The following is an 18,708-nucleotide window of genomic DNA, read 5'->3' on the forward strand; positions in this document are numbered from 1 at the left end:
AATTCTGTAAGTGGCACCCTTTATTTTCAATAAGCACTCATTCCAATTCCATGAACAATAGTTTAACTTGTTAAAAGAAAAACATTAGACAAATTAAATTTAGCAGAGTTTATTTTAAGAAAGAATGATTCATGAATCAGGCAGCACCCTGAACCAATAGAAGTTCAGAGAGCTTCTCCCAGCAACACAGGCAGATAGTATTAATAGACAGAGAAAGGAAGGTATGTACTGAAACAGCTTTATTGGTTTCAGCTTGGCATTTGCCCTATTTGGGCATGGTGTGATGAGGCATTTGCCTTATATGTTCATGGTCTGATCAGTTGGTATCCTGTGATTGTCTGAGACTCAACTATTTGTTACAATAATATACTTGCAAGTTAGGTTGCAGTTTGCTTACATACTGAGTTAGGCCAAATTAATTCTCACCTTTTGGTCAGCTCTCAATTTTGAGAGATTAACTGAAACCTTGGACATTGATGCTACTTCTGTCACATTATAATGGACTTGTTTGGTCTCAGTATGGAATTCACAATTCACATCATGAAGTCAATTGGATGTTTCTTTACATTCTCTTTGTGTTTTTATTATTTTAACCACAGTGAGAACATTTGATATATGACAGATGGCTTCATATGAGCATTTAAGACTTTTGAGATAATATGGCATACTAGGGAGACTATTATTATGGCTATCAGAAGGATAATACTAAAAGTGTGAAGTATACTCCTTAATAGGAGCCCCCATGAATTGAACCAATCAAAATCAAATATATCAACAATGAGCCAAAAGAGGCATCTACTTGTTTTAATCAAGTAGCTTGTTTGTTGATTTGTGATAACTGTGTTTCTGCCCTACCAGACATACTATCCGTGTGCCGCAGGAATTGCACATACTTCCCCTCCTCAGCCAACAGATAGTCCAAAGCAATCATGTTCTCTAAAACAACTTTAGCAAGAGAACTTAGAGAATGGGCAACTATAGCCTTTGAAATAGATTCAGCTATATAGTAGCTAATGTTTGAGACAGATTTCTTTTTTTAATTTTTATTATTTTTTTAAATTTCAGAATATTATGGGGGTACAAACATTTCAGTTACTTACAATGCCTTAGCCTTGCCCAAGCCAGGGCTACAAGTGTGCCCTTCCACCCATACAATGAGCTGTGCATCCATTTGATGTTATAACCTCATTTACATTTATGCCAAGCCAAGGAAGGAACATTCCACCAAAAGATGCCTATTTAGAGGTACTTACACTTGGTGGCAAATTTCTCTTTATTTCATAGTGTAATTTAAGAGGTATAGATCAATATTCAGTCTCCAATTTGTTGTAGAGTGACAACAATACTGTTAGAATCTGTAATCCACATTGGCCCCTTATTTTCCACTTATTGAGACATGAAGTTGCCCACATATATGGTTGGTTGTTAAATGTTGAACAGATAAAAATATATCCTAGAGGAACACAGCAGACTGTTCTCTGCCTGTGACTTAGAGATCACCAGTAGCGAAGCACTAGTAATATTTGTCTAAGGTTCCATTGTTAAATCCTTGCATGATTGAAGGATTTCAACAATTAAGGGATCAGGGTTACAAATTTGTCCACAAACTATTGAATTATCTTTCTTTTGGTTTTTTTATTTAATTTCTGGCATAATTTAACTAAAAAGCCCTCATCATAGGTTTTTTTTCTACTATTAGATTTAAACAAGGAATCTGAATATGTAAATCTAAAAGCCTAACCCTATATAAAAGACGAGATATTGCACTGGAACATCAGAGAAATTTATTATAAGGTGAACCAGAGAATCTCTAAGATCATATAATGATTTACTTTAACATGACATATCCAACATTCACTTACATTCCCTGTGGAAGCTATCAATTATGAAATAATAGTTATTTCATTTTCTTGCCATGTATAAACAGAAAAGAGACACAGGGAAAAGAGAAAAAGGAGCAAAGGTTTCATGATGACAAAGGAGAAAAGTCTTGATCTGTGATCTTGGGAAAGCTTTTTGCATCTAGGACGTCATCTGCTTCTGAGGAGAAACCTCCCTGGTCATTTTACCTTGAGGTCTCCAATGAATGTACAGTCCCCAAAGTCTGGAGGGGCCCTTTTAGGTTGAGAGATGTGGATCCAAAGCTCAGGCTCAAGGCCCTGAAGTTTTGCTGCAGAGATGAACTTGGTATAGTCCCATCCAACAGAATTAAAGGGTAGTCTTTCTCTGATGTCTTTCACAAAGCCCCAGTCTCCAGGTGCTAGATCATGAAAAGTCTGGTTGTCATCAGTTGGTGGGTCACAAAGTACTTCTTTTACCCAGTGAAAATATACTTTGTCATAATACATTAACATCTTGCAATATTGAGTTTATAAGAGCAAGAGATACATGAGCTTCTATTTTAGGGGCATAGGCCTTACAGCAACTATTTTATAAGGTGTCTATTTATGTTTTTCAGTGGAAGTGGATCTGATTGTCATTAATTGGTAGTACTTTTGACAAAGGCAATCCAGTCAACTTTGCCTAATGCCATTTTGTGTATAATATCTTATTTAACTATTTTATAACTTGTCCATTGAAATGAGTATCTCTGCTGCTAGAGATTTCTCCAAGAATGCTTCATAAAAGAGCATTTCCTTTTCTTTCTCTCTCTCTCTTCCCCGCCGCCCCCCCCCCCCAGTTATCCACTATCATTCCCAAAGGGGAGCATTTTCTAATAACCTTTTAGCTACTATTTTTGTATTAGCCACCCTGCATTGGAAAGCTTCATACAGCCAGAAAATATGCATTGATGTTAGTAATTGAATTAAATCCATCTGTAAGTGTTCAAATGACCTAGCAGGTGCCTGAAATGTGTCTTCTGAGGTTTTTAATTGTCTTACCAGAATTATGGGTTTGACAAACCAAATATTGGTTATAAACCACTTTAGAAATTTTAGAACAGTCATCTCATCAACTTTTTAAATATTTTGTATTATTTTATCTACTCCATGATAAGTCACAGGGCACAAAGATTTTAATAATGGAAGCTTTAAGGACTCAGGAGTGATCGGGTAGCCATCCAGGCTCTCCATAGTCCATGCTTAATATTGGATTTACATACTCTGAAATACCAGTTTTTTTTCTTAAATTCAGGTACATAGCACTGTTTATTAATTAGGTTATCACAAGTAATTTGACTTGGATACATCTATGGAATTCATTAAAATTGCATATCTTAATTATTTCAATACTGGGTGACTTAGCATGAAAATCTGCCAAAGCATTTCCTTGGTATTCAATTAACTCTTGTTCTGCTTGATGGTGGGTTTTTTATGGACATGGTCTGATTAGTTGGCAGCCTGTGATTGGCTGAAGCTCAGCTAGTATGATTGGCTGAGATTTAGCTATCTGTTACAATAATACACTTGTAAGTTAGGTTGCAGTTTGTTTGCATACTAAGATAAGTTGTAGTTCACTACATGTAGAGGCAGTTTTAGGTCTAATTTAATTTAATTTAATAAATTAATGAATTAAATGAGAGGATTCTGATTCAGTAGAATTGGATTTGGAGTTAGGAATTTGTATTTTAAATTTCACCAGGGGATTTAAAAATACACCAAAGTTTAAGAATCATTGCAGTACAAAGGAAAAATAACATACTTTATCTTTTAATTTTCTAGTCTGTCAAAAACTACACCAAATGTCATGTGAGAAATGAACAGATTTGTAACAAACTTACCAGTTGTAAAAGCTGTTCACTAAACTTGAATTGCCAGTGGGATCAGAGACAACAAGAATGCCAGGCTTTACCAGGTAAAGATTTCAAAATTTGATAACTGAGTTTTATAGTCTACAGATGAATACTGGTATAGTAAAGTGCATTTAGTAAGAACATTACATTTTCTAAAATTAAAGCGATAGTGAATATCAAACTATAATGTAGTAATAATAACATTGTTACTACAAGAAAAGTTTTATAATTATATATTGGTTTCTAATTCTTTTAAGATGTTTACGTTTACTTTTTCATTTAAAAAAATCTTAACAATTGTAGGAAATAATAAGTCCTCAGATTTAATATCCAGATTTAACAAATATCAACATTTTGTCATAATTGATTTGTTTTTAAGTGACCTTTATTGTTCAAATTCGGTGAATATTTTCTACTGTTTTTTATTATAAATTATAGCATTTTTATATATATGTATTTAAAATATTTGTCAATCAGCTTTTTTTTATCTCATGGAAAAAAATGAGGAGACTGGCAAAAATAATCTAAATCTTTCCTTGATTCAGTGAGGTGAAAAAGAACATAATTTAACAAAACTTTTGCATGGTAAGGAAAAGTAGTGATTTGGTACTCTGGATTCAAGAAGACTGGGCAGACTGCTATGTATGTGGCCTCAAAATGGAAACAAGGGCATCCTAAACAATCTCATTAAATGATAATTACAGTTTATTAAGGGATTACTATGATCCAAACTCTGGAGCTATTCATGGTACCCAATTTAATCGTTAGAACAGTAACTATCAAAGAACGGGAGTTCCCAATGTCTTTTCAGGGGGTCCATGAAGTCAAGACTAACAATACTAAGATGTCATTTGCTTTTGTAATTCTCATTCTGTTATGGGTTTACCATGGAGTTTTCCAGGGGCTACCTGTTGTATGCTATCCCAATAGATTGAATGTAGAAGCTGATAGGGGAATATAGTTGTCATAAGCCCGATATTAAAGACATTTGTAAAAATGTAACACAATGCCACTCAACTCACTATTTTTTAAATTTGGAAACTATAATTTTTTAAAAAATAAAACATACTATTTAAGTTGTAATGTTTCTCCCCAAACATTTTATTACCAAAAATTTCAAACATGTAGAAAAATAGAATTGTAGAGAGGACATATATCCACACCCTAGATTCTATGGTTAACATTTTGCTCTATCTATCTGTCCATCCCCTATTCATTCATTAGTCTCTCTTATTTATTTTTTTTTTTGATTCCAGAACCTAATTTGAACTGCCAGCTGCTTTCCCTTGGGAAGGGAATTTGAGGTTATATCTCCTTTGGGCCTGTTTATATAGCATAAAGGGGAAAGACATCCCAGCACCTGGAGGAATGAACTTGTAATGAGGTTCTATATTATTATTTTATGTGCTGTTGAATTTGGTTTGCTAAGATTTTGTTGAGGATTTTTGCATCTATATTCATGAGGGATATTGGTCTGTAGTATTCTTTTTTTGTTGTGTCCTTTCCTGGCTTTGGTATCAAGGTGATATTGGCTTCGTAGAATGAGTTGGGGAGGATACCATTCTTCTCAATGTTGTGGAATAAATTCTGTGGTGTAGGTGTGAGTTCTTTGTAAGTTTGGTACAATTCAGGTGTGAACCCATCTGGTTTGGGACTTTTTTTTTTGTTGGAAGGTTTTTAATTGCTGCTTCAATTTCTGTTCTTGATATTGGTCTGTTCAGGAATTCTATTTCTTCCTGATTGAGCCTAGGAAGGTTGTGTTCTTCTAAGTGCTTGTCCATTTCATCCATGTTTTGTAGTTTTAGGGCACATAGATTTTTATAGTATTCAAAGATTTTGTATTTCTTTGATGTCTGTAGTGACTTCCCCTTTTTTCATTTCTAATTGAGCTTATTAGAGTCTTTTCCTTTCTAGTTCTTGTCAATCTAGCAAGAGGGCTGTAAATTTTGTTTATCTTTTCAAAAAACCAACTTTTGGTTTTATTAATCTTCTGTATAGTTCTTTTGTTCTCGATTTCATTTAATTCTGCTGGGATCTTAGTTTTTTCTTCTGCTTGGTTTAGGTTTGATTTTTCTCTTCATTTCGTAGTTCTTTGAGACTGTTTCTTAGCTTGTTGATTTGTGAGCTTTCTGTCTTGTGGATGTGGGCATTTAATGTTATTAGTTTTCCTCTCAGGAATGCTTTTGCTGTATCCCACAGATTTTGATAACTTGTGTCCCGTTATCATTTAGTTCGAAGAATATTTTGATTTCCATCTGGATCTTCTCCTTGACTCCATAGTCATTCATCAATAGATTGTTTAATTTCCATGGCTTTGTGAAGTGGTGAGTGTTTCTGTTGGAATTGATTTCTAATTTTATTCCACTGTGGTCTGAGAAGATACATGGTATAATTTCTATTTTTTTTAAATCTGTTGAGATCTGATTTGTGGCTTAGTATGTGATCAATTTTAAAGAAAGCTCCATGAGCTGATGAGAAGAATGTATACTGGGCTTTATTTAGGTGGAATGTTCTGTAGATGTTTATTAGACCCATTTATTCTAGAGCTCTGTTTAAGTCCATTGTTTCTTTGCTTATTTTCTGCTTGGAGGATCTGTCCAGTTTAGTCAGTGGGGTGTTGAAATCCCCAGCTACTATGGCATTACTGTTTATCATGTTATTTAGATCAAACAGGGTTTGCTTTACGTATCTGGGTGCTTCTGTGTTGGGTGCATCCAGGTGGTCTTTATCCTAGAAATGCAAGGATGGTTCAACATACACAAATCTGTAAGTGCAATACACCACATAAATAAAAGCAAGAACAAAGACAGTATGATTCTCTCAATAGGTGCAGAAAAAGCATTTGACAAAATCCAGTACACTTTTATGATAAAAAACTCTTAACAAAATAGGCATAGATGGGTAATACCTTAAAGTTATTAAAGCCATATATAATAAATCCACATCCAATATCATACTGAAGGTGGAAAAATTGAAAGAATTCCTGCTTATAACTGGAACCAGACAAGGTTGCCCACTATCTCCACTTCTATTCAACATAGTGCTAGAAGTCCTTGCCAGAGCAATCAGATAAGAGAGGGGAATTAATTCTGTCGAAATCGGGGCAGGAGAGGTCAAACTCTTACTCTTTGCTGACAATATGGTATTATACCTAGAAAATCCCAGGGATTCAACCAAGACACTCCTGGAATTGATAAATCAATTTAGTAAATTATCAGGATACAAAATGAATGCACACAAATCAGTGGCATTCATATACCCAATAACAGTCAAGCTGAAAATCAGATCAAAGATACAGTACCTTTCACAATATCATAAAAGAAAAGCAAATATTGAGAAATATATTTAACAAAGGAGATGAGAGACCTATATAGGGATAACTACAAAACACTGAGAAAAGAAATTGTAGAAGATGTAAATAGATGGAAAACCCTACCATGCTCATGGCAGAATCAATATTGTTAAAATGTCCATACTACCTAAAGTGATCTATGGGATTAATTTGATCCCTATCAAAATACCATCATCATTCTTTACAGATCTCGAAAACCTAATTCTACACTTCATTTGGAACCAAAGAAGACCTTGTATAGCCAAAGCAATCTTAAGCAAAAAGAACAAATTAGGAGGCATCAGTCTACCAGACTTCAAGCTTTATTACAAGGCTATACTAACCAAAACAGCATGGTACTGGCACAAGAACAGAGATATAGACCATTGTAACAGGACTGAGAAGGTAGATATAAAACCATCCTGATATTGTCATCTAATATTTGACAAAGAAAACAAAAATAAATACTGGGGAAAAGAATCTCTATTCAATAAATAGTGCTGGGAAAACTGGATAGCCACAGGCAGAAGATTGAAACTGGATCCCTACCTCTCACCTCTCACAAAAATCAACTCAAGATGAATAACAGACTTAAACCTAAGGTGTGAAACCTTAAGAATTCTAGAATGTTGGGAAAACTCTTATGGACATCAGCCTAGGGAAAGAATTTATGAAGAAGACCCCCAAAGCAATCAAACCAGCAACAAAAATAAATAAATGGGACCTGATGAAATTAAAAAGCTTCTGCACAGCCAAGGAAACTATCATTAGAGTGTACAGACAACCTATAGAATGGGAAAAAATATTTGCATGCCACACATCCAATAAAGGGCTGATAACAAGAATCTATATAGAACTTAAGAAAATTAAGAAGAAAAAAATCAAAGAACCCCATCAAAAAGTGGACAAAGGATATGAACTGAAACTTTTCAAAAGAAGACAGGACAATGGCCAGCAAACTTATAAAAAAGTGCTCAACATCTTTAATCATTAGGGGAATGCAAATCAAAACCACAATGAGATATCTGTAACTCCAGTGATAATGGCCTTTATCAAAAAGTCCCAAAATAACAAATGATTGCAGGGATTTGAAGAGATAAGAACACCCTTACACTGTTGGTGGGACTGCAAATTAGTACAACCCCTGTAGAAAGTAATTTGGAGATATCTCAAAGAACTAAAGATAGACCTACTATTTGATCCAGCAATCCCACTACTAGGCATCTACCCAAAGGAAAAAAAGACGTTCTATAATAAAGACATCTGCACTCAAATGTTTATGGCAGCACAATTCACAATTGCTAAGATGTGGAAACAACCCAAGTGCCCATCAATATATGAGTGGATTAATAAAATGTGGTATATGTGTACCATGGAATACTACTCTGCCATAAAAAACAATGGTGATCTAGCACCTCTTATATTATCCTGCATAGATCTGGAGCCTATCCTTAGAAGTGAAGTATCACAAGAATGGAAAAACAAGCGCCACATATACTTGCCATCAAATTGATACTAACTGATCAACACTGAGGTGCTCACATGGAAGTAATATTTATCAGGTGCTAGTTAGGTGGGAGGGGGTGGAGGGGGTGTGTAAACTCACAACTAATGGGTGTGGAGCACACTATGGGGGGAAGGGCACATAGTTCTGGCTTAGGCGATACATAGTCATTGTATATAACCAAAATGTGCTCCCATAACAATCTGACATTTGGGATTAATACCAATTGGGTATTGGACAGAGGTCGGGGCTGGGTGGAAGGGATGGGTGTATACCTACTTGATGAGTGCGATGCACACTGCCTGGGGAATGGACACGATTGAAGTTCTGACTGGGGGGGATGGGGTAGGGGGAGGGGAGGAGTGCACACCTACATGATGAGAGTGATGTGCACTGTCTAGGGAATGGACACAACTAAAGCTCAGACTCGGGGGGATGGGGAGGCATGGGCAATGTATATAGCCTGATCTTTTGTACCCCCTTAATGAGCTGAAAAACAAACAAACAAACAAAAAGAATATATTTTTAAAATTATTAGTTTTAATTTTAATATGGTCAAAATCAATATATATATCACACATAGAGAATAGTTCTGTGGGGCCCTCAATAATTTTTAAGATTTAGAGACCAAAAACTTGAGAACTACTGCTTTAGAACAATTTTATATGGGCTGCAGTAGTGCATTTAAGACCTTTCATATAGCAGAGGCACTAATATATTTGATGTGATATAGAGACTTAATGTATTCTAAGTTTTTAAGTCAGTGTGTTAATGAAACATTGTATTATTAATTAGTACATAGTAGAGATTAACTTTATTAATGTATTTATAAACCTGTATTTTAGAAAATAGGCAATGTTTAATGTTTAATTTGCACTCTATGCATAAACTACTCTTACTAAATAGTATGTTTAACCTCCAGAAAGGCAGCTGGGTAGTTGTGTAAAAATAAACATTACAAAGGTAAGATTATAGTTTCTTTACTAAACATAAGTGAAATGAGACTTCTCTATCTATACTTACAATTAAAGAATCAAAGAATCCAACTGATACCAAAACAATATATCTGAGCTGTGGAAATTAGATTTAGAGGTTAGTTATTTCAAAGGAATAAATTTGAAATTGCTTTTATTATGTGCTGGTTGTTTTTCTATTAAAGTGGCCTTGTCTTTTGTAAACTAGACCTTGAGACATGAATATAATACTGGTTTTACTTATTGAGATTCCATATGCCAATATAGTTGACTATACAGAAAACCTAGCAGTCAACACATTTTAACAGATGACTTAGAGCCATAGCTCATATTTAATAAGTAAAGAAAAATGAGGATCTTTTGTTTTCATTCTCCACCAAACTGTTGACACATTTTGTTTGGAATATTATATTTAAATATTTAAAATGTTTTATTTTTAAAAATAATTTAAATACAGAAGTTATATTTTGAATTGTGAAATAATTAATTAAAGTACATTTGCTTTTTGGTAATCTGAAAATGGGTATAATTTTTTTTTTACTAGCTCACCTTTGTGGAGAAGGATGGAATCATATTGGAGATGCTTGTCTTAGAATTAATTCCAGTAGAGAAAGCTATGACAATGCAAAACTTTATTGCTACAATCTTAGTGGAAATCTTGCTTCGCTAACAACCTCAAAAGAAGTAGAATTTGTTCTGGATGAAATACAGAAGTATACACAGCAGGTACCATCTATACTCCATATTTCCATATTATGGAAATATGCTATGATAATCTCATAATTCTTAGGAACGATTCATTCTTTCTGTTTTTTATTACATTACTCTTACTAATCTTGGAAATAAAAATGGAACTGATTTTGAAAGCAAATTGGCAGAGGAACTCATTCTGTATGTGTACTTGATAAAAACATTTTACAAATTACTATGTTGTGTTTTGCCCAGTAATTTACAGCATTACCTTACCAAGAAGTCATCTCATATGAATAAATATACTTAGAAACATGTGTATGTAACCCTAACCCTAACCCTTTAGTTCTTTGATGTAGGCATTTATTGCTATAAGCTTGCCTCTTAATACTGCATTTGCTATGTCCCTTAGGTTTTGGTATGTTGTGTTTCTATTTTCATTTGTTTCATGGAACTTTAAAATTTCAGTCTTAATTTCTTCTTTCACCCATTGCTACTTTAGGAATATGTTGTTTCTTTTCATATATTTGTATCACTTTGAATGTTTCTCTAGTTTTTGATGTCTAGTTTTATTCCATTGTGGTCATATAAGATACTTGGTATCATTACTATTTTTGACAGTTTTTTGAGACTTGTTTTGTCTCCTAACATATCAAAAATTTTGGAGAATGTTTTTTGGGCTGATATCAAGAATGTTTATTTTGTAACTGTTGGTTGAAATGTTCTGTAAGTGTCTGTTTGGTTCATTTCTTTTAAAGTTCAGTTAAAGTCCAGTGTTTCTGTGTTAATTTACTTTCTAGATGTTCTGTCCAATGCTGAGAGTGTGGTGTTGAAACCCCCACCTATTAGTGTATTGGGCTCTATCTCTCCCTTTATACTAATATTTGCTTTACACATCTGGGTGCTCCAATGTTAGGGGCATATATATTTACAATTGTTACATTCTGTCATTGAATTATTCCTTTATTATTATATAATGTCCTTCATTGTCTCTTTTTAGATTTTTTTTTTTTTTTTTGATACAAGGTCTCCCTCTGTTGCCCAGCTAGAGTGCAATGGCATCATCATAGCTCACTGGAGCCTCCAACTCCTGGGCTCAAGTGATTCTCCTGCCTCAGCCTCCTGAGTAGCTGAGACTATAGGCACATGCCACCACGTCTGGCTAATTTTTTATTTTTTAAATTATTTTGTATAGATGGGGCATTACCATGTTGCCCAGGCTGGTTTCAAACTCCTGACACATACCCACTCCACTGGCGTGGGGAAATATCAGTTGCTTGGAGGCCCTAGGATCTCTCCTGCTTAGGGGAGGCTATGTAATGGGTTGGCTGGTTCAATAGCAGGCTCACCCTCAGTAGGATTGCCAGACTGACTGTTCCTCCAGCTGGAAGTATGGTGGCAGGGGTTGATTTCCTGCTATGTAGGACCAGAGTCACAGCCAATCCTGGGCCCAGGCTCTGTGCAGCTGTGGTTGTGGCATTAGCCACTCATGATGGCTTGGTGGAATGAAGATGGAGCCCAGTGCTGGAGAGGTGTAGTGGCTACTGGCCCCCAGAGAAGGGTACACTCTAAAGGTGGGTCTGGGTGCAGATGATGCCATGCTATAGCAGCTTGGCTCATAGGGTGTGGGTGAAGTGTGGGAAATGCATACTTTGTGCTTCTAATCCAGGGTCATCCAGGGGAATGCGGCTGTGTGAATTCCTGGAAGCTCTCCAAACTGGGCTCCGGGCTTGCGAGGACTGTGGGGTTCTCCTGTAGTAAGGACTGTAGGTGTTTGTGGTGGCAAGGGAGGCTGGTGGTGATCTTCTGCTTACTTTTGCCCCACGACAGAAAGTCCCTCCTAACTGTAGACAGATTAGATCCAGATTAGTCATGGGGCTGCAGAGGTCTGGTGCCTCCGTTTTTCCCTCTTGGACTTCCAATCACCATAGGAGTATTTCCAAACCCCCACTGTAATCTAGTGTTCTCCCTTTGACACTCCACTCAATCTTAGCTGTTGCCATGGTCCTTTCTTGTGGAAGGGATGAATGCCAGGCATCTCTAGTCAACCACATTGCTGACATCACTCCTAAAATTTTTGTATGGACATTCAGTTCATTGTTATTGCCAACCCTAATTTTTGTGATGTAATGCATTAGTGTGTATATTTCTCATGAGTATCAATAATGGCTAATTCTAATTTCTAATTCCAGTTTCTGTCTGTAGAGCCAAATCCCTCTCCCCCATTAGTAAAATTGATGAATTAATTATATTCTCTGGCTTTTATAAATATTCAAATAATTTGAAGTGGATATCCCAATATGGTACTTGTTGGTCTTATAACAGATTTCTTCTATGCCTGGGATTAATTGACAGGGTAAAGAAATAACTATAATTAAATTTGTATGAACAATTGATCCATAAAACCATTTTTTTGTGAACTGTAGGTATTTTTCTGTGAAGGATAGACCAATATTTATCAATTTAGTGCACATATATTGAGCATGGACACATATATGTGAATACAGATATATTGAGCAAGGCAACCTACTGGTTATGAGAATACAAAGATCAAAAGATAATCACTGTTCTCAAAGAGATTAGTGGAGGGACAGACAAACCTAATTATACTGAAGTGTGATAATTGCAATGATGGATGCTCACAGAGTGGAATATATGGATAGAAAATGGGCATCTAACCAGTAATGTGGACTTAAGGAGAGTTTCCTAGAGGGCTGCATTATCTATATTTTGATGGACTTGGAGTTGGGCAGCACATGAAGATATTTGTAAGGAGGCTAGAGAAATGCCTACATTTTTTTTCTCACCTGTCTGTATGAGTGCTACCAGCTTAATGGCCAGAGGATAAGATATATGTGATGACATGTAGGAGAGACCTATCGCTTTTATAATGTTTTAGAGAAATGTCACAAGGTATATGTGTAAGGTTTATTTTTAGCATATGGAACATACAACATAAAATAAGATCTGCTTATATTCTTGTGATGCCGGGAGCTTCATTTCTTTAACTACAAAAATGAGAGACAATTACCAATGAACATGTGAAAATTAGTTCTACTGAAAACCTATCACTTATGAAGAGCTTATTATTGGCAGATCCAAATTCTCTGAGTTTTAGAAGTACTAGTATTTGGCATTAGAGTTCTCTTGCTTTCTTCCTTGTTTAAAACCTACTATTTTTAATTCTTGCAATATAAACTTGAAATGTACTATTTCAGAAGTTGCATATTTCAAGATTCTTTGTGTTGCTTATTTTTCTTGTACATTACTATTAAGATAAATAAAAATGATTGTACTAACAATTATTTTGGTTGTGTTAAGAAGTTAGACTTAGTTTGCTGACTAACATGCCCTATAAATGAAGAATGTTTTGTTTTATCAGAAAGCTGAGCTTTAGCAAGATTTCAAAGGTGGAAACTTCTATAAGGTGACATTCCATTAAGCATATCTTTATATAAAATGAATTATATCCTGAGTCACTGCAGTTGTATAAACTTAAGATAACCCTTCTTTGGAAAATAAAAATCGACAAATTCATGCACTTTAAAGCGATATCTTGGGTCAAATGATCATTTACTTATCGGAATGGCTAATGAAATGTTACAATGATTTATGGAGTGCTGTAGTAAATTTTCGTAATGTAGTAATTTATCTTTCATAAGATAATGAACTGCCTGTCCAGGTCATTTACTGAGTAATAGTTACTTTAAATGTTTTATCAGCAGCTTCATTTTTCTGTTTTTCTCCTCTTCCTCTCAGATTCTTATCATGATGAATTAGGGAGTAATATTTCATTTTAAATGACTTGTCTTTACTATAGATAGTTCCAGAATATAGCAGAATTGCTGTAATGTGAAACACAATTGTTAATCTGAAATGCCTATGTTGCATTGCTTCCTACTGTTATTATCAAGATCTGTAAAAATATTATAGCTTTGTTGTTATAAAAATATTTTTCAGAATAATGTATGTAATATATAATGGTTACAATGTTAAGAAGCATGTGTATTTTTATAATTAGAAACATTATTATTAAGGACCATCTCTGTTTCAGGCTTTCTTCTGGATGGTGGAAAATAACCATCTTTAGTTCAATAAACTTTGTTCAGCAAAATTTATTAATGGCCTGCTATGTGTACAGTACTCTACTTAATGAAAATTCAGAAGATATTTTAATTTTATTCAAGAAATATTTGTTGAGTGCTTACTATGTTAAGTTCTTTGTATTTATACACTTTAGAAATTTCTAGGTGTATGGCTATCTTTTTAAGCTCCGTGGGACCATTTGTACAACATTATTAGAGTAAATACTAGATGTAAATATCTTATTTCTGTGTTGTGAAAGACTAAGATGGAGAAATAATTTTCTCTACCTTGGCAGTCCATAACATAAAAGAAAGAATGATGTGCAGTTTTGAAATCATTTTGCATTGTAATATAATATTGGTAGCTTAGCATCTTAGAAAATAAATATATTATCACATACATTAAAATAGAGGTGTTTATAATCTAATAGAATTTTGTAAAAGTATTAACTTAGATCAAGAACATATCACTGTTTTTTGATATCATCAGATAACTAAAGTTGAGTAATGATTAAAATAAGGTATATCAATATGGAATAGATTTTGATTTCAAGCTAATTTTGAAACATTAATGAGAACATTAAGAATAGTTATGTGGCATTTGTCAACCTCTGTTAGTTAAATTTTAGGCACAAGAGTCAGATTTTATTAGCTTTCTTGATCTCTTTGTTATTGAAATTATATGACATTAATTTTTCTAAAATTCCATAGAAGTCCAAATGTAGCAGTAGAGGTATGAACTAGGAGAGAAGCAGTTGTTATTCTCTCAGTGCTTTTGCAAAGTCCTGTTATGAAGTCTTCACTCAGACTCTATATACTGTTGGTTGACTTTGTTTTATATTTTCACACAGTGCAGACAATGACAATTTATCTTTAGATTCTTAACCCGATAACTGATTAGACTGATAGTAGTAATAGCACCAGGAGCAATAGCAATATGTTAAGATTTTTAGTGATCTTGCCTCATAAGGTAAGTATTTATATCCTGATACTCGGAAGAGAAAACTGAGGTTCACAAAGGCTAAATACCCCCAATCATGTAGCTAAAGACTAAACCTATGTTTTAAAAATAGTGTTCTAGTCTACATCATTCTCTAAAACATGCTATAATTGGTAATTATCCTTGATACTAAATGTCATTAGAAAGTTAGTTTTATGTATTTTCACATGTAACTTTTAATGATAATGAACTATTTGCTAAGGAATATGACATAAAATACTTTACATCTAACTTTCTTTAAATGCCCCTTTTCTGCTTGTTTACAGAAAGTATCACCTTGGGTAGGCTTGCGCAAGATCAATATATCCTATTGGGGATGGGAAGACATGTCTCCTTTTACAAACACAACACTACAGTGGCTTCCTGGTGAACCAAATGATTCTGGGTTCTGTGCATATCTAGAAAAGGCTACAGTGGCAGGCTTAAAAGCTAATCCTTGTACATCTATGGCAAATGGGCTTATCTGCGAAAAACCTGTTGGTAAGTAGTCTAGAAAATTAGCATTTCTTTAAAAATATGTTTCCAACCCCTCTTCTCACTACGTCTTTCTAGGGAATAGCCTGATATTTAAGTAAATTTTATTTTTATCCATATTTCCCACTTACTATTAGTGATCTCAGCATTAACTTGTGAAAATAACAAACTTTTGTTGTTTTACACAATCTTTATTTTAGTTGAAATAGTGAGATTATGAACATATGATTGTAGTTACAGTATAGCAACAATTTTTTCTTAATTCGCTAATAACTTTTACTTTTATCATAATAGTGTCTGAGAGAAAGATTTGTCTTTAACATTAATGATTGAGGCTGATTTTAATCTTTTAGATCTATTATATGAGCTGTCACGTAAAAAGAAAGATTTCTGCAAAAATCTTTTGAAATGGATTTTTGTTAGGTGAGAAAGGAATATTGAATTCTTTTCTCTTTGAATCTTGTATTTTTTATTGTGGTAAAATATGCATAACTTAAAATTTACCATGTGAAGTGTGTAGTTCAGTGGCATAAAGTACATTCACACTGTTGTGCAGCCATCACCACCATCTATCTCTAGAGCTTTCTAAAGTTTGCAAAATAAAAACTGTATATATTAAACAATAACACCTCATTCCCTTTCTCCCAGTTCCTGGAAGCTATCATTATACTTTCTATCTCTATGAATTTGACTATTGTATGTACCTTTCGTAGTAGAATCATATGTAGAATCATAGTACATGTCCTTTTGTGACTGGCTTATTCCCTTAGTGTAATGTATTCAAAGTTTATTCATGTTGTAGTATGTGTCAAAATTTCCTTCCTCTTTAAGGCTAAATAATATTCCATTGTATGTTTATGTCATATTTTATCTATTTATCCATCAGTGGACACTTGGGTTGCTTCTGTCTTTTGGCTGCTATGAATGTGGATATACAAATACCTGTTCAAATTCATGCTTTCACTTATTTGGGGTACATAGTCAGAAGTGGAATTGCTAAGTCATATGGTAATTCTATGTTTAATTTTTTGAGAAATCACCATACTGTTTTCCTCAGAGGCTCTACCATTTTACATTTCTACCAGCCATGCACAAAGATTCCAATTTCTCCACATCGTTGTCAACATTGATTGCCTTTTATTTTTAAATAATAGCCATCGTAATGGGTATGATAAATATTGTATTTCATATAAATATTTTATGGTAAATTATATTGTATTGTTTGTTTATATCAGAGAAACATTCACTCATAGGACTTTGATAAGATGTGGAAGATTTGTGGAAAAAATTGTGGCTGATAAAGTAAACAATGCTAGTGTACATAGTATTCAGCTAATGGATAGACAAACCAGGTCACAGATTATATTACTATTAATAATTTTTAAAATCATACAACTTTATATACTTTGTAAAGCATTAAAATTTCAAGGGAATTTGAAATTTTCAAATTTAATAAATTTTAAAATTGTGACATGTCATCTTTATTTTCATTTACGTCATCATGTTATAATGCCACACTTGGCTTAATTGAAACATTACCTGAACAGCAAAACAAACAAACTCATACACTTGCGTTAAAATGAAGTTAACAAATGAAATAATTATATTTGTTGATTTATTCCAGTTAGTCCAAATCAAAATGCAAGGCCATGCAAAAAGCCATGCTCTCTAAGGACATCGTGTTCCAACTGTACAAGCAACGGCATGGAGTGTATGTGGTGCAGCAGTACAAAACGATGTGTTGACTCTAATGCTTATATAATCTCTTTTCCATATGGACAGTGTCTAGAGTGGCAAACTGCCACCTGCTCTCGTAAGTATTTATCTAGAGTGACTTTTCATTTAACAGCAACATGCATCACTTTTCCTGTAATGGAAAAAGGAATTAAACATTTGAGGAAGTTTCTAAAAGTGAAAAACAATATTGCCATAGCCATTTTTAAAACGAAGTACTATTAGCCCCTGATTTATATTATATCGTCATTTTGAATTCCACTAGGTATCTTGCCCTAAATATTAACAAATTGCCAAATTTGTGCTCTCCCTCCCTTCCCCAAATGCTGAGTGTATGTGCAGACAGCAGGACACTGCATGATAGTGTTCACCTCAAGGATCACATATTGCTTTTCTGGGTCTCTTTAGTGTCTTTTAATGCAGTATAGTTCCCATGTCTTTTTCTTGCATGACTTTGATATTTTTAAAGAATCTCTACCAGTTATTCTGCAAGTATCTCCATTTGGATTTACCTGTTTCCTCATGATTAGATTCAAGTAATCATTTTTGGCAAGAATATCTTATTGTTGATATGTCTGCTGCAAATGTAGGATGCAGTCTTGGCATCACCTGGAAAGTCATGTCAGCAGGGTGGTACTGGACTTGCCATGGGTTGCATTTCAGGAGAAAGAGCTTGCCCCTTGCTGGTCTCATGTTTTATAAGGACTGTAGGATGAAGATGCACCTAAATCTTTGATATTGTGTACTGTGTAGTTGTGAGAGTGCCCTTGCTTACAAAGACAACTTGCTTCAGAATGTAGCTGCCAAGGGACTTGTGTAATGCTACTGATATCAGTTGGTGGCTGTGTAGGAAGTTGAGACCATTTGAAGTTCCTTCTGCTTGGGAGAAGGAGAAGGTACTGGTCTCAGCTAGCCTCTCGTGAACAGAGAATATGGCTTATCTTTCCACATTCCATTCTCTGACACTGAGGCTTGTCAAAAATACACCTTTTCATCAGGAACCTGAATTAATTGGTCTGTTTATATTTGGAAAAAGAGAGTACAATGTTATTTACTCCTGCTGCTCCCACCACCTGCTTCTAAATTCATTCATTCATGTCCCACTCATTGGGGGCTATCTCTCTTGTGATTGATCCAGAATGTCTGGGGTTTTTTTTGGAATAACATGCTTTTCAGGGGCTCA

General features: G+C 34.4%; 1 protein-coding gene across 1 annotated transcript in view; it reads left to right on the forward strand.

Moving 5' to 3' along the window:
* The window catches only part of ATRNL1 (attractin like 1), a 563,691-nt gene that overhangs the window by 135,779 nt on the left and 409,204 nt on the right, over positions 1 to 18,708 (forward strand). The window contains exons 14-17 of the mRNA XM_069459886.1: positions 3,663 to 3,795; positions 10,087 to 10,268; positions 15,584 to 15,797; positions 17,416 to 17,604. Of these exons, the coding sequence (XP_069315987.1) occupies positions 3,663 to 3,795; positions 10,087 to 10,268; positions 15,584 to 15,797; positions 17,416 to 17,604 (718 nt within the window). The remainder of the gene's footprint in view (positions 1 to 3,662; positions 3,796 to 10,086; positions 10,269 to 15,583; positions 15,798 to 17,415; positions 17,605 to 18,708) is intronic.

Source organism: Eulemur rufifrons, chromosome 28, assembly GCF_041146395.1.
Source record: "Eulemur rufifrons isolate Redbay chromosome 28, OSU_ERuf_1, whole genome shotgun sequence".
NCBI classification, from domain to species: Eukaryota; Metazoa; Chordata; class Mammalia; order Primates; family Lemuridae; genus Eulemur; species Eulemur rufifrons.